This window comes from Aphelocoma coerulescens, chromosome 11, assembly GCF_041296385.1.
Source record: "Aphelocoma coerulescens isolate FSJ_1873_10779 chromosome 11, UR_Acoe_1.0, whole genome shotgun sequence".
NCBI lineage: Eukaryota > Metazoa > Chordata > Aves > Passeriformes > Corvidae > Aphelocoma > Aphelocoma coerulescens.
In genome coordinates this window covers 2,553,624-2,567,366 of record NC_091025.1, presented here as the reverse complement: position 1 = coordinate 2,567,366, position 13,743 = coordinate 2,553,624, and the positions used below count along the sequence as shown (strand labels likewise).

The window sequence follows — 13,743 nt, the reverse complement described above, 5'->3', positions numbered from 1 at the left end:
ACAGAGACCCTTTTCTCCACCTAAAAAATGGGAAAAGCCCCCGTTTTTTTTCCCCCTGGAATTCTACACGTCATGGATAAACACCGAATATTGAAATCTTTTTGGTTTGCTGGTGGTTCTCACCAAGAAAATGGGAAGCAGGGTGGTCATTTCAGTCCATCTCTGTATTCCCACCAGGAACAAATCAAGTCCAGGCACCCTCGTGATTTTAGTCACTCTCTTCTTTATTAGGAGCTGGGCCAGTCACCCCTGGTGCCGTCACATGATGAGTACCCAGAAATCTTCATTGAGGGAATTCCTAGAAATGTTTTGAATCCCTTTTTTCTTAGAAGGAATTGCAGAACAGATGTTTCTGAGTGGACAAACAAGGTATTTATGGAGAAAGGCCGAGATGGCACGGAAGGGTTGAAGGTTTCTGTGCAGAAGGGCTGAATCCATGGCATGGGACCCTCCTTGTAAGGCAGATGGGGGGATTCCTGCCAAAGGAAGCTCTGGAAAAGCACAGCACGAGCTTGGGATGAAAAGCTGGGTGTGGTATTACAGATTTTAGATATTAAAAAGGTTTTTGGAGAGGGACAGAGTTAAATTGGTCCGCAGGCTAAGTGAGTCCAACCAAGCTTTTGGCATCTTTGGCAAGTGGGGACATTCAGATGGGGCTCAGGGAAAACCCAAAACCACTCTGGCTCCAGGGATGGAGGCGGTGGGACAGGCACCACTGGATTTTCCCCCTCCCTGGGGTTGGGATAAGGAAAATTCCAGATATTCACCTGCCTAGGACAGGCTGGACTGGGAAACTCCATGCACAGCAAGGGGCAGCCCCAAAGAGCCTCCAGCCCCTCTCCCCATCCCACTGGGTGCTGGCCAAGGCTCAGCAGCACCCCTACATCCTGGCATTCATCCCTCCTTCCTCAGGGAAGCAGAGGACAAGGCAGCCTCTCTCCATCTCCTCCCACCGTGGATTTCCAAGGTTGACAGCACCATTCCAGTGCCCTGCCAGAGGAGCGCCCAGGTATTGCAATGAGGAGAGAGGGACGGGGCTGGCTGCTGCTCCGAGGGTGGAAAAGCAGCTCTAATCCATTGGGAATGGGGGAATGGGTCAGAGCAGGACACTGTCACCCACTAACTGGAGCTGGCAGCTGATGGGGAGCTCCGTGAGTCCTGCCCCCCCCCTGCTCCAAGCCTGGAGCCCACGCTGGTGCTGGCGGATTTCTGCCCTAGACATGAATCCCTGGGGGTGCTTGGCAAAGGGAAAACTGAGTTTTCCAAGCCCCAGGGCCAGCGCCTGCCGGGGAACAGCCGGCTGCTTATCTGTTCATCCATCTGCTGCCACCGGTGCCACCTGCGTGGCAGGGAGGAGGGAAGGTGGGAGCTGGGGAGCGGAGCCAGGAGCAATCCCTGCTCCCCAGCTGCTGCTCCTTCTGCCCCTCGTTCTGCTGGCCCAGCAAGCGCTGCAGCTCCTCCTGGTCCTGGAAGGGGTTCCTGCCGTAATCCCGGCGGATCCAGGCGCGGTACTGCCAGGAAAAGAGGTTGTCAGGGTCACCTGAAAAGGCTGAGAGACCCCCGGAGAGAGAGCAAGGCTGCTACAGCTCCAATGGAAAGCAGCGAGCCAAGCAATTGCTGCTGCATTCCCAGCCCTCCGCAGCCTCAGGCGAGGCCGGGGGATCCCCAGGCACATCCAGCACGCAGGAAGGTCCCAATCCCACAGGAGCTCACACTCATCTCACCACGGATGCTGTGGATCCCCCCCATCCCAGCACTCCCCACATTCCCAGCCCAGCACAGAGCTGGCAGCACCCTCAGCTTCCCACAGTGGCTGCAGCTGGGACAGCAGCTTTATTTATTTCTGCTTGCCAAGAAGCTGCTGCTGTTCCTCGTGTGCCTGAATTCCCGTAAGGAATGCTTCCCGAAGCTTCCCCCCTCCGAGCTGGCCCTTGCAAGGTGGGGCAGCTTTGTTGTCAGAGCACCTCGCTCACCACCGGGAGGTTGTGGGGAACTTCTCATCCCCCTCATCCCAACTGCTCCCGAGGGAGGAGTATCCCGGTGGCCAGGGGCCAGCTGGCAGCAGGCTGAGGCCTGGAGGTGGCTGGGAAGGAAGGAATGGTCCAGAGAAACTGTTCCCGTTACTGCTGGGATGAGGAAAGAGCCAGACAGTCCCAAATTGCAGCACCGAGGAGCGTGGGCAGGAAGGGGCAGCTGTGCCAGGATTCACCATTCCGGCTGCCCAGGGCTTGTAGGGAACAACCAGAGCTCTGCCAGTTCCCTGAGGAGCTGGGAACCTGCTGCTCCAGCTAGGAATTACTGGGATGAGTGGTAGGAGCACACCTAGCAACAGCAAACACCTCGGGAAAAGGATGGAGGCCACCCATGGGTGCAAAGGGTGCAGAGAGGGACCGAGCATGGGAGCCCTGGGATGGGGTGGCACAGGGACAGGATGGGATTCAGCTAGGGGATCCAGAGGGAGAGGGAAGCAGCTCCCATGAGCTTGGCACCCCTTGGGTGAGGTGCCTTTGCTGTGGATTCGGCTTCCCAAATGGGCACTACCCACTGAGTTCCCAGGAAAAGTTCGGGATGCAGGACAGCAGGATTGGCAGCTCAGCACTGGATGAGCCCCAAGGGGAAAAAAGCCTGAGACTGACCCTGGTGGTATCCCCCTCTCCTGCAGCCAGGGAAAATCAGCTGGGGCAGGGGGGATTTCCAGTGGGAATGTCTGGATTTCCCAAATCCACTCCATCCCACAGCAGGACTCGCCACGGCTGTTACACAACTGCCACCTGCCAGCAGGAAGATCCCGTGCTCAGGGCACTACCCCAGAGCCAGACCTGTACTCCTTGCTAGGAAACAACCCCTGGGAAGTGAGACCCAAAGGATTTGGGACAGGATTTGGGACAAGAATCCACACCAGGATCTCCTGGGGGGAGCATCCCTTCCATGGAAACCACGAAGCTCCATGGGAAGAGCTGCCTGGCACCCACCAAGGCTCAGCACCCAGGCTCGGAGCTGGATCCCACCACCCAGGGAGGAGGGAAGGAGTGGGTGGGAGATGGGGGAAGCTGCCAGGCATTTCCTTTTAAATCCAGAACAAGAAGTGGTTCCAGCCCGTTTCCTCCAGCGCAGACCACCAACCCACTGCCCTCCTCCTCTCTCCCAGGCCAGGAGCACCCAGCCCATCTAGGATGGCACCAGGGGGAGAAAGGCAGCCTGGCTATGTTGTACCAGCACCCCAGGGGATGGATCTGTCACCAGAGTGCCCATGTGTGCCCTCTGTCACATCCATGCTGTCTTGTCTGTGCCTGCTGACTTCCTTTTCTAACCTTACCCATCCTCCTGCTGCTGCTCTTGGTCCCTTCCTTCCTTCTTTATCCCTCCAGCCCAGAGAAGCCCCATTTGCCAGCTTGAAACCACAGCTGCACACTCCAGCAGCAAGGCTGGGCAGTCCTAGGGAGCATCTTCCCCATTCCTTCCTCTCATGCTCCCATCTGAGCTCCCTGGGATGAAGGAAACTGAGGCACCACAGCCCGAGGAGGTGCCCAGAAGGACCAACCTACTTCCTCACAGGTTTCAACCAGCAAGGTTTGAGGCTTTTCCACCCCCAAGAGCCATTCCCTCCCCAGTGCTGTCATCACGGAGTGGGAGTTTCAAGGAAAAGGCAGCTCTTGCTAAATCCCACAGTCAGGAAAACACATCCAAGTGCCTCCACCCTTGGCTGTGCCTCGGGTATTTCAGGGAAAGCGTTGCAAAGCCACTGGCAAAACTTGGGAGGTGATGGAAAAGCAGATTCCAAGGGAAAGGGAGGAAAGCGTGGTGACCATTGAGCCCAGTCTGGATGTTGGGAGCAGGAGGAATAACTGGGATGAGCAAACCCCAGAGCAGGGTCTGTGCTGGGACGCAGCCAGAGTGTGGGAAGGGCCAGGGAGAGCTGGCCCAGCCAGGGGAAGCCCCACAGGGAATCTCCAGCCCCTGGGGTGTTTTGTAATCCCGTGGAGCATTTTCCACCCCCCTCCATGGGCGTTTCTGCAAGCTGGTGATAACGGGGCACAGCCACATCCCTCATGTGACGGCGCCCGCCGCAGCCGGGGAAGGGAACTTGGGGCTGGGGAAGGGGCTGGCCTCTGGGCCAGTGCTGAGTGCTGTCCCTGCTCCCTCCTGGGAGGACAGGAATCCCCTGCAAGGGCTCGGCAGGGCCGGAGGGACCTCAGGGTCCTGTCTGTCATGGGGCCATCGCACAATGCCCGGGGCTGCAGAGGGTGGGGGGCTCTGCCTCCAGGGATGGCGCCGAGTCCAGGGGTGACATGGGCGGTGACATCCCTGGCACACCTCTTTTCCACTGTTCCCCTTTCCTTGCAGAGGTCCAGCTGTGTCCCAGGTGAAGTTTGGGACCCCAGGGATGGGTGAAGGAGCAGAGTCCAGAGTGGGAGGCAGTCGGAGAGCCAGGTGGGAGCTGTGATTTTAAAGGCCTTTTCCTTTGCTTTTTAAGGCCTTTCCCTTTGCCTTTTAAGGCCTTTCCCTTTGCCTTTCAAGGCCTTTCCCTCTGCTTTCGGAGGCTTTCCAGGTCAAAAGTGCAGCTCTGATCTCTGCTCCCAGTTGAACGTGCCACTGTCATCCCAGCTGCTGGAATCCTGCTGGGCTCTGCTCCATCCTCCCTCCCCTGCACGGATGGGAACCCATCCAGCCCGAGCTTCTGCTCTCCCAAAATCTGCTGCTCCACCTCATTTTGGGGAGGAAAGATTGGAGATTTCTCCACCCACACTTGCTCCCACCTGTCACCTGCCTCTGCAGGCTGGCACAGGGAGCCCTGGCACATCCAAGCGTGCCCAGACATCCCGAAACTCCTCACAAGAGCCTTCCTCCCTCTCCACTCCCCCTCTTCGCCTCCAGCTCCCGCCGTGCTGCATTCCTGGAAATTGGCCCAGCTCCTTCCTAAGGTTCCCAAGGGACAAACTGCTCTCCCATCCCTCCCGCTGTGTCCTAACTCATGAAAACAAGTTTAGGGTTTTCTGGTTTAGGGTTTTCCAGAGCTTTTTGAAGTGCACTCACATAATATCGAGGCACTTCTTAAAATTTTATTTTCCTTTTTTTTTTTTGTGTGCAAACCCCCAAATCCCCAGGTAACCAATGACATTGCCAAAATCCAGCTGGGACAAACAGAGAGCTGCATGCAAAGGAGCTGCACCTGGTTGCAAACCCCTCCAAAATGTATCCAAGGGGACTTTACCTCCTGGAGCAGGGTCCTCTCGTATTCCTGCAGCTGCTGCTGGAACCCGGCGTTGGGGCTGACGTAGGAGCGCACGGCCTTGGTGGCAGCCAGGCAGCTCTGCCAGCCCAGCTCTGTCACTGTCATCAGGTAGGCCACCAGGATGGTGGTGCTGCGGGACACCCCGGCCAGGCTGGAATAGCCCAGGGAGCCGCGTCAGGGAGAGGATCCCGCGGGGATCACCCGTGGGACGCAGGTTCCCTCGCTGGGGCGCTGGCAGGCATGGATTGGGAGGGGGTAAGGAGCTCTCTCACCACTGCTGTGACCCCCCTGTCCCCTCCTCAAGCCTGTCCCACGTCTTGGATGCTCAGGTGGTCAGTGCAAGGACCACCCATCCCTGTGGAGCCAGAGGTGGGCACCTTCCCACGGCACTCCTGCTGTTCCGTGCCTCCTCCTCTCCTTCCTGCCCTTCCCCAGTGACGTCCCACACCAAGGACACTTTCTGGGAGCCCACCCCCAGCTCCCAGGGGATGGATGGGGCCTGAGGGGGTCACAGCAGCTCTCACCAGTGCACCAGGCAGCCTCCCCCTCTGAGCCGGCACTCGTGGATGAACTGGATGCACTCCTTGAAATGCTGCAGCCTGTGGGGAGAGGGGCGGGAGGTGAGGAGGGAAGGGCTGCCCGTCCCTGCAGGGCACTGGGACACCCTGGAAACAGCACCAGCGTCACTCCCAAGGACTTCCCACCACCCTGGGGCTACCAGCGTGGGGTGGGAGCAGAGATCCTGCCGCTGCCAAGTGAAGGAAATGACCTGGGAGATTTCCCGGGGGATTTCCTGCTTCCTGAGGGATCAAGGAATGAGGGTGATGCCACCAGCTCAGCCCCAGGGGCACAGCCAGCAGGGAAGGTGTCACCTCGTGCCCAAGGGACACGCACTCTCCCAGTTATCCTGCCTCACCCCTCACTCCCAGACAGTGCCAAAAACACCTGCTTCCCTCCCAGGGAAAGATGGAGAGATGCCAGTGAGAAAGAAAGGGAGGATGGGAAAGGGAGAATGGAAAAGGGAGGAAAGGAAAGGGAGGAAGGGAAAGGGAGAATGGGAAAGGGAGAATGGGAAAGGGAGGAAAGGAAAGGAAAGGAAAGGAAAGGAAAGGAAAGGAAAGGAAAGGAAAGGAAAGGAAAGGAAAGGAAAGGAAAGGAAAGGAAAGGAAAGGAAAGGAAAGGAAAGGAAAGGAAAGGAAAGGAAAGGAAAGGAAAGGAAAGGAAAGGAAAGGAAAGGAAAGGAAAGGAAAGGAAAGGAAAGGAAAGGAAAGGAAAGGAAAGGAAAGGAAAGGAAAGGAAAGGAAAGGAAAGGAAAGGAAAGGAAAGGAAAGGAAAGGAAAGGAAAGGAAAGGAAAGGAAAGGAAAGGGAAAATGGGAAAGGGAAAATGGGAAAGGGAAAATGGGAAAGGGAAAATGGGAAAGGGAGAATGGGAAAGGGAGCATTTTGCAGCAAAACGGGGCAGGTGGGAGCCAGGGCTTCCACACCTGGAAAACAGGATAACTAATTCCGTGTGTACTGAGTGGGCAGAGCTGGGTGTTTGTGGCAGGCTCTGGTGAGACACATCCCTCCAGCTCATCCCTGGCTGGGATTCCAGGAGCTGTTGTCCCGCTAAGATCCCACGCTGAGCCAGGTATTCCTCTCCTTCCAATGAAACCTGCCCATCCCTCCCTGCTGCCAGCATCACGCCGAGCCCTGGGGCAGTTTTGAGGCAGAAAACCTGATTCTGGTCACTTGTGCTGCTGGTGGCCTCCCTGAGCACCCAAGCCTGGGTTTTCCAGGAGGAGAAGAGGGTCCCTTTGGCAGCACCTCTGCTCCGGCGCCAGACTTCCTCTGCCTCCACGTGACGGGGTGGGCGTGCGCCCACGCAGCCTTCCGGATTTCTCAGAAGCCAAGGCATGACCTCCCACGGTTATTCCCACTGTGCCCCTTGCCAAGGGAGCTGGTGTCCCTCTGGGAACCCTCCAGAATCTCCTCCATCCCTGCTAGCCCATGGAGAAGGGTTCCCTGGGAGCGCTGGGCTCGGCACCTTCCAGGGAGGCAAACAAGGATGAATTTATTCAGGAATAGGAGCGGGTTCTGCTTCCCAGGAAGAGCAGGAGAGATGAGGGAGTCTCTGACACTGCAGTCAGGCTAAAAATACTGAGCCTCTCATTCCTGGAAGGAGCTGTCAGTGCAAGGCTCCTCCAGCACCACAGCAAACAGAGCATCACCCTTTGGGAGGATTTCCCCTGCCTAAAGCCTGTCCCAGGGGATTTCCCTGCTGGCCCTGCTGATCTTCACGGAGCTGACAGCATCCTCCCAGGCCTGCAGGTGCTGCCCACACAGCTCCGAGCTCCCCAGATCCCGATCCCGCCCTCCAGCCCCTCGGTAGGAGCAGCAGGAATGCCCCATGCCACAAGGACACGATGCTCGTGCCTCCAGCCTGCATCCCTCTCCCAACCCATCCCAAAGGATTTTAGCTCCCCATCCATCCTCACCCACTCCAGGGGTGTTTTTCCCAGTGGGAAAGCTCTGCCTGTGCTTTTCCAGCCTCAAAGCGTGGGATCGGGGAGTGGAATGGCAGCACTGAGAGCCCGAATCACAAGCAGGACACACAGTTCACCAGGATTGTGAAATCCAAGGCACAAACTGACAAGCAGAAAATAGTTTCTTGAATAACCCTTCCTTCCTGCAGGCAGCCTTATCTTTTTTTTTTTTTTTCCCTTTATTTTTTTTTCCCTTTCGTAGAGACACCACAAACGCAAAGAAATGAGCTAAGGGGAAAAAAAAAAATTAACAGCGAAAAATCCCAGTTCTTGCTGAGGCAGGGTTTTCTTGTAAAGCTTCTCTTTCCGCTCAGCAGCAGCATGAGCAAGCAGAATTCCACCCCCAGGCATGGCTGCTCCCGAGGATGCTGGAAAAACCAGCACCTCCACAGGCAGGGCTCAGTCTGGGCCCTGGGAATTAAGTTTTGATGCTTTTTAGGGTTTGATTAGAGAGAAAAATCCCGTGGATTTGCCAATTTTCTGGTGCAAATGGATGATTTATTGGATGCCCAGCACCCAAAGCAGCAGCATCCCACAAAATCCTGGGAATTCCTCCCAGCTCCTCTCAGCAGCTTCATCTCCAAAAGATCATTCCAAGACTTAGGAGCATCTGTGCTTTAGATGGTGGGGAAAAAAATGTGTGTTTTAATAAATGCTGTATTTCTCTTTCCAAAAAAAAAAAGCCTGACACAAATTGTCTTTCCAACACTCCAATTTTCAACCCTGCCCAGTGAATAATTCTGAAATGTGACGAAAAATCAAATTTCCTGATTGCAAACACACATTAAAAATGGATTTAAGCCCTAAAATGTTATTGACCACATAAAAAATGAACCCCAGCTTCTGGGAAGCTCAGAAATTTCATAGCATGGATGGACTAAACCTTCATCCTGCAGAACCTGAGCTTTTATTGACCAACAGGAAAAAAGGATGGGAAATCACTTACAGGTTTTCACTGGATGAATCCGAGGCCGAGATACAGAGATAGGTCATGTCCTGTAATACAGAATTAAATAGCAATAAAATACCTCCAAGAAGCATTAAATCTCCATTTCTCTTTTTTTTTTCCCCTTCCTCAGCTGACCCTGAGGGGAGAAGAAAGCTGGAAACCACTTTGGGGTTTGCTCCACTCTGATGGATGGCTGCATCCATCCCATCCCAGGCGATTTCCTCTCAGTCCCAGGGGACAGGCCAGGCTGTGGGGACAACTACAATGCTCAGGAACCCCCAAACCCAGAGCCAGCCCTTTTCCAGGCCCCAAACTCCACCAGGAAGACGTGTGTGACCACGCTCTGACAAAGCCACTCTCATCAATGAGTTATTTCCTCCCCGTGCTTTTAATACCCCATAAATCATCTGCTGCCTGCTGGCCTAGGTCAGATTACTTTCCTCTCCTTAAAACATCGCTTCCTCGATCCTCCCTGTTCACAGCTAAATTTAGATCCTTTTTATCTGGGGGTTGGGTTGTTTTTTTTTTTTTAATCCTTTCTTAGCAAAACGGGGGGAAAACCCCGCAGCCAGAGCGCCAGGGATTGCCCCATCTCCATCAGGTCCCTCCTGGCGCAGGCAGCTCGACCCCATGGACCACCCTCCAGCCCAGGAGGCTGGGAAAAGCAGATTATTTAAGGAGGGAAGGGGCGGAGAAGGGTGGGAAAAGGGATAATTCTGCGCTGGAATGACCCGTGCTGCAAGGATGAGCGTGGATTTCCCACATCCCATCCACAGCTCCATCCATGTCGGCTGCCACCCCGACCTCGCCACACCGGCAAGAGCCACCACGCCATCAAACCCACCGTGGAGCAACCAAAACGACCTCAACTCACCCCAAACCCCGACCCACACCCCCTCAGTCCCGCATGAATCCAGCGGCTCCCCGTTCCCCGCGGGGCCGGGCGTCCCCATCCCGCGGGGCGGAGCGGGGCCACGCGTGGCAGCGGTGCTGGGCTTTGCGGTCGCCGTGATTGACACGTTGCTCAACCCCCCATCCCCTCACCACCCCCCCGAGCCTTTCCGCTTCCCCTCGGTGCGGCTTTGCTCCGTGTTGTAAGCGCTCCGTGCGGTTTGCTCCCCGTCGGGCCGAGCCCCGCGCTCGCCGGCCCCAGCGGCTGACCCGGCCCGGCCCGGAGCCGTTTGTCCTTCCCTTCTTTCCCTCCCCTCTCCACGTTACTCAACGCCTCAGGAGGGAAAAGGATCCAGCTGGGGTTTTGTTGGGGTTCCCTCCCCGTGGTGGCCCCGAAAGGTTGAGGGGGTCCCGTACCCCTTCTGCAGCATCCCAACATTGGGGTGAAGCAGCCCCGGCACGAGAAGGATGTGGAGCTGCTGGAGCAATTGCAGAGGAGCCAGGGAAATGCTCCAAAAGCTGGGAAAACTCTGCTCTGGAGCCAGGCTGGGAGAGCTGGGGGTGTTCACCTGGAGAGGAGAAGGCTCCAGGGAGAGCTCAGAGCCCCCTCCAGGGCCTAAAGGGGCTCCAGGAGAGCTGGAGAGGGACTGGGGACAAGGGATGGAGGAACAGGGCACAGGGAATGGCTTCCCACTGGCAGAGAGTGGATTTAGATGGGATATTGGGAAGGAATTCCTGGCTGTGAGGGTGGGGATGCCCTGGCACAGGGTGCCCAGAGAAGCTGTCCCTGGATCCCTGCAGTGTCCAAGTCCAGGCTGGACAGGGCTTGGAGCAACCTGGGATAGTGGAAGCTGTCCCTGTGGCCCCATCAGGTATCCAGCACCCCACGGCCGTGCCCCTCACTCCTCACACATCCCGGGAGCCGAACCTGCAGCTGCTCCCGGCTCACGGAACCATCCGGGCAGGATTTGTGCGGGAGCGCCCTGTCCGACACCTCTGGCATCATCCCCGGGGCCGCTCCCTCCTGCCTCAGTTTCCGCACCGGCATCCCGAGGATCCCGCAGCGCTCCGGGATCAGCGAGGCGGGAGAAGCGGGGGCACCGAGCGGGCAGTGCCAGCTCCGGGAGCGGCTCCCGCCGTGTCCCCTCCCCGCCGGGGCTCCATTCGCGGGGCGCCGCCGCCCTCTCGTGGGGACCCCTCGGCAGCACCGGGCACCCGCCCGGCCCGGCCCCGCAGCGCTGCCCCCCAAAAACCACCCAGCGATGCCCGTGACCCCATAAACAGCCCGCTGCCCCCTCCCCAAAGCCGGCGCTGCGAGTCGGTGAGAATCGGTGCGAATCCCGCATTGCCTCTCCCCAGGCCAGGGGAAGTTCCTGCGTGTCCCATCTGCACCTTCCCAGTCCCTGCTGCCCCGGGGTGGTCCCCCAGGCCCCCCCACCCGGGCACGCACCTCCAGCACGGGCTTGGCGCGGTTGTGGACGGACAGGATGTGGGTCACCCCCTTCCTCAGCAGGTTCTCATGGTCCTCGGAGTCTGGAAATGGGAGCCATGTGGGAATTACCTGTCTCCTGGGACCCCCCCACCCCCTGAGCCCCATTCCAGCCCTTCCTGCTGCCTCTCCTCCCACACGGTGCAGGGAATTAGGTTGGCCACCTCCTTCCAAGCAAAATCCCCCTCGGATGCGCTGGGTACTCAGCAGGTTCCTGAAGCCATCCCCAAAATCAGAAATGATCCCAATAACTCAGAAAAGGCTGTGGTGTCCTCGCTGTTGAGGAGGTTTCCAGACATGTGTTCCAGCATGGCTGATGACCACAGCTCACAGTGAACATCCCTTTCCTGGGCTGGAGTGGGATCACTGGCAATTGGCGTGGGGATTTGAGGCAGCTCTGGATCTCTGGAAGACACTGAGATTCCCAGCTGGGAGCACATGGAGCTCCCAAGGAGAGGGAATCCTCCAGCCTTGCCAGCCACCCAGGGATCCCACAGCACCATGGAGGGGCAGGGAAAGACACTTACCACGGATATTCCCCAGGTAGAGGCCGCTGACAATCTGAGAGGTGACAAAAAGGAGAGAGAATTCAGATGGCACCGGGAACAAGGCGCATCCGACGTGCTGGGAACATCAAGCTCCAGGTCTGGGTCCAACAGGATCAGGACACTTGACAAGCCAAGGACCCAAATCCATGGACCAGGAAAGGCTGAACCCACTCAAACCATCATCCCCAGCCTCTCAGGAGAACAGAGCTCAGGAAAACTCAGCACAGAAACGGGAGGGGTTTGGATGTGATCCTGTGGAGTTTCAAAGGTTGCATCTGCCAGCTGGGCATGGATGGGCACTATTTATAGCAGAATTTATATTTATTGCAGTTAAGAGACGTCAAGGCTGCAAATTCGGTCTCCAACTCGCTGCTGCAGGGTTATGAAGGAGAAAAGGGACAGCTCAGGGTGTTTAAGGCGGGTAAGAACCCTCCAGAGCATTTCCCAGGGGCACAGAAGAGAAGAGCTGATTATCAGCTGGTGCCCATGTGGCACAAGAGCCCTGGTTTGAGGAGTTTGAAGAAGGGTTTCCAACAGCACTGGGTCACATCCAGCTGAACCCCAGCCCTTTCCTGGGTGCAAACACCTGGAGTCAGCACAAAGTGTGAAGGAGAATGCAGAGCCCTGCATCTTATGGAGACCAAAATCGGACCCTACAAAAGAGTCTGCACCAACCCAAGCCTGGGCAACAGCAGCCTGGGCTCCCCGAAAGGGTTTGGTGGCAGTGGGGGGCTGTAAAAGCCACTTTGCCTGTCAGGCTGAGTTGACAGGGGGTGAAACCCCGGTGTTAAACCACATCAGAGCCATGCAGAGCCAGTTTGCCCTGATCTGATCTCTCTGTTGTTGTCCCAGGCTCTAATTTTAAACTGGAGGGCTCACGTTCCAAGTGGTTATTTAAGGACACTGACAGAAATTGATCCCCTCCTCCAGCCCTGGAGGAAAAAGCAGCACTGAAATCCCACTTCCCCCATTGCTGGGGCACATCCTGAGGGTGGAAAGGGGAGAATTTCCCTGCAGGGACCCCTAAGGACGACAATGCCAAGGCTTTACCCCCCCAGGGATGAGCATTTAAGGCCAGCTGTCACTTTTCTGACACCTGCAGACACCAAGCTCCTCCCCTCAGATCTAAACCTTGGATATAAATCCCTGCTTGTTTTCTTAATTCTCTTGAAGAGCTTGGAATTCCAAAAGGCCGTGGGAAAGGGGAGAGGCAGATAGCTGTATTTAGGGAATTGTGGAGGCCTGGGAAGTGCCTCCATGGGCTGCAGAAGAAGAGGACGTGCTGGCCACCATCCCACTGTCCCCCTGTACCTTGCTCATTCCACTCCCCATGGATTTTCTCTCCCCAGGATCAGGATTCCAGTGGTTTCTCCGCCTCCAAGGCTACCTGCAAATAAACACCGAGAGGACGGTGAGATCTGACCCCCTCCAAGAGCTCATCCTTCTGCCAAGAGCAGGAGGAAGGGAAACACGCCAGGAGGGGAGCAAGCAGAGCCCTGGCAAACTCAGCTCACCTGCAGGCTGCTCCGGCGGGTCCTGCTGCTGCTCCGGAGGGAAAGGGAACAGAGAGTGGCTGGTGCCGGGAAGGGGAGGATGAAATAAGGATCTGGGATTGTGGCAAGGCTCAGGTTTCTCTCCCAGCCTCCCTGGGGTTCCACAGCCTTTTGGGAAGGACAGTCCCGGGAGGAAGGACTCCCTTATCCCAGCAGTGCTACCCAGGTACAGCAGCAGTGAAACACCAGCATTTCCTGCAATTTTCCAGGCACAAACCCCTGGCAGCTCCGTGTCCCTCAGCCAGGCAGGTGCCACCAGGCTGCCAGAGGCAGGAGCTGTGCAAAGAGCAGGGGAAAGCAGAATTCCAGCCATCACCAGCCTGGGATTGTCACCCTCATCCTTCTCAGCACCCCAGACAATTTATCACTTAGGGGGTTTTTGAGATGCAGGAAGGGGAGCTCATTGCTTCATTCCCACCAGATTACCTCACCTTAGAAACCTTCCCAAATTTCTGAGTGGAAGGGAAAGAGGAGCCAGCAAGTGGCTGAGATCCCACCACAGCTCCTAAACCACAACATCAAGTTTCCTGATGGTTTCCTGTCCCATCAGGAAA

General features: G+C 56.7%; 1 protein-coding gene across 2 annotated transcripts; it reads right to left on the bottom strand.

Annotated features, from left to right (window-relative positions):
• Positions 1-223: 223 nt before the first annotated feature.
• On the bottom strand, positions 224-13,194 carry LOC138116919 (dual specificity protein phosphatase 22-A-like). Of its 2 annotated transcripts, XM_069026751.1 has the most exons (8): positions 13,151-13,194; positions 12,948-13,023; positions 11,616-11,649; positions 11,050-11,132; positions 8,706-8,755; positions 5,758-5,832; positions 5,213-5,384; positions 224-1,511 (listed from the first exon to the last, which is right to left on the bottom strand). In XM_069026751.1, exons 2-8 carry the CDS (start codon positions 12,966-12,968, stop codon positions 1,305-1,307), a joined length of 642 nt encoding a protein of 213 aa, XP_068882852.1. In that variant the 5' UTR covers positions 12,969-13,023; positions 13,151-13,194; the 3' UTR covers positions 224-1,304. The 2 variants fall into 2 exon arrangements, with proteins under 2 accessions (XP_068882852.1, XP_068882851.1); XM_069026750.1 differs by lacking the exons at positions 8,706-8,755; positions 11,050-11,132; positions 11,616-11,649; positions 12,948-13,023; positions 13,151-13,194 and adding an exon at positions 6,719-7,131.
• Between the last annotated feature and the right edge of the window lie 549 nt (positions 13,195-13,743).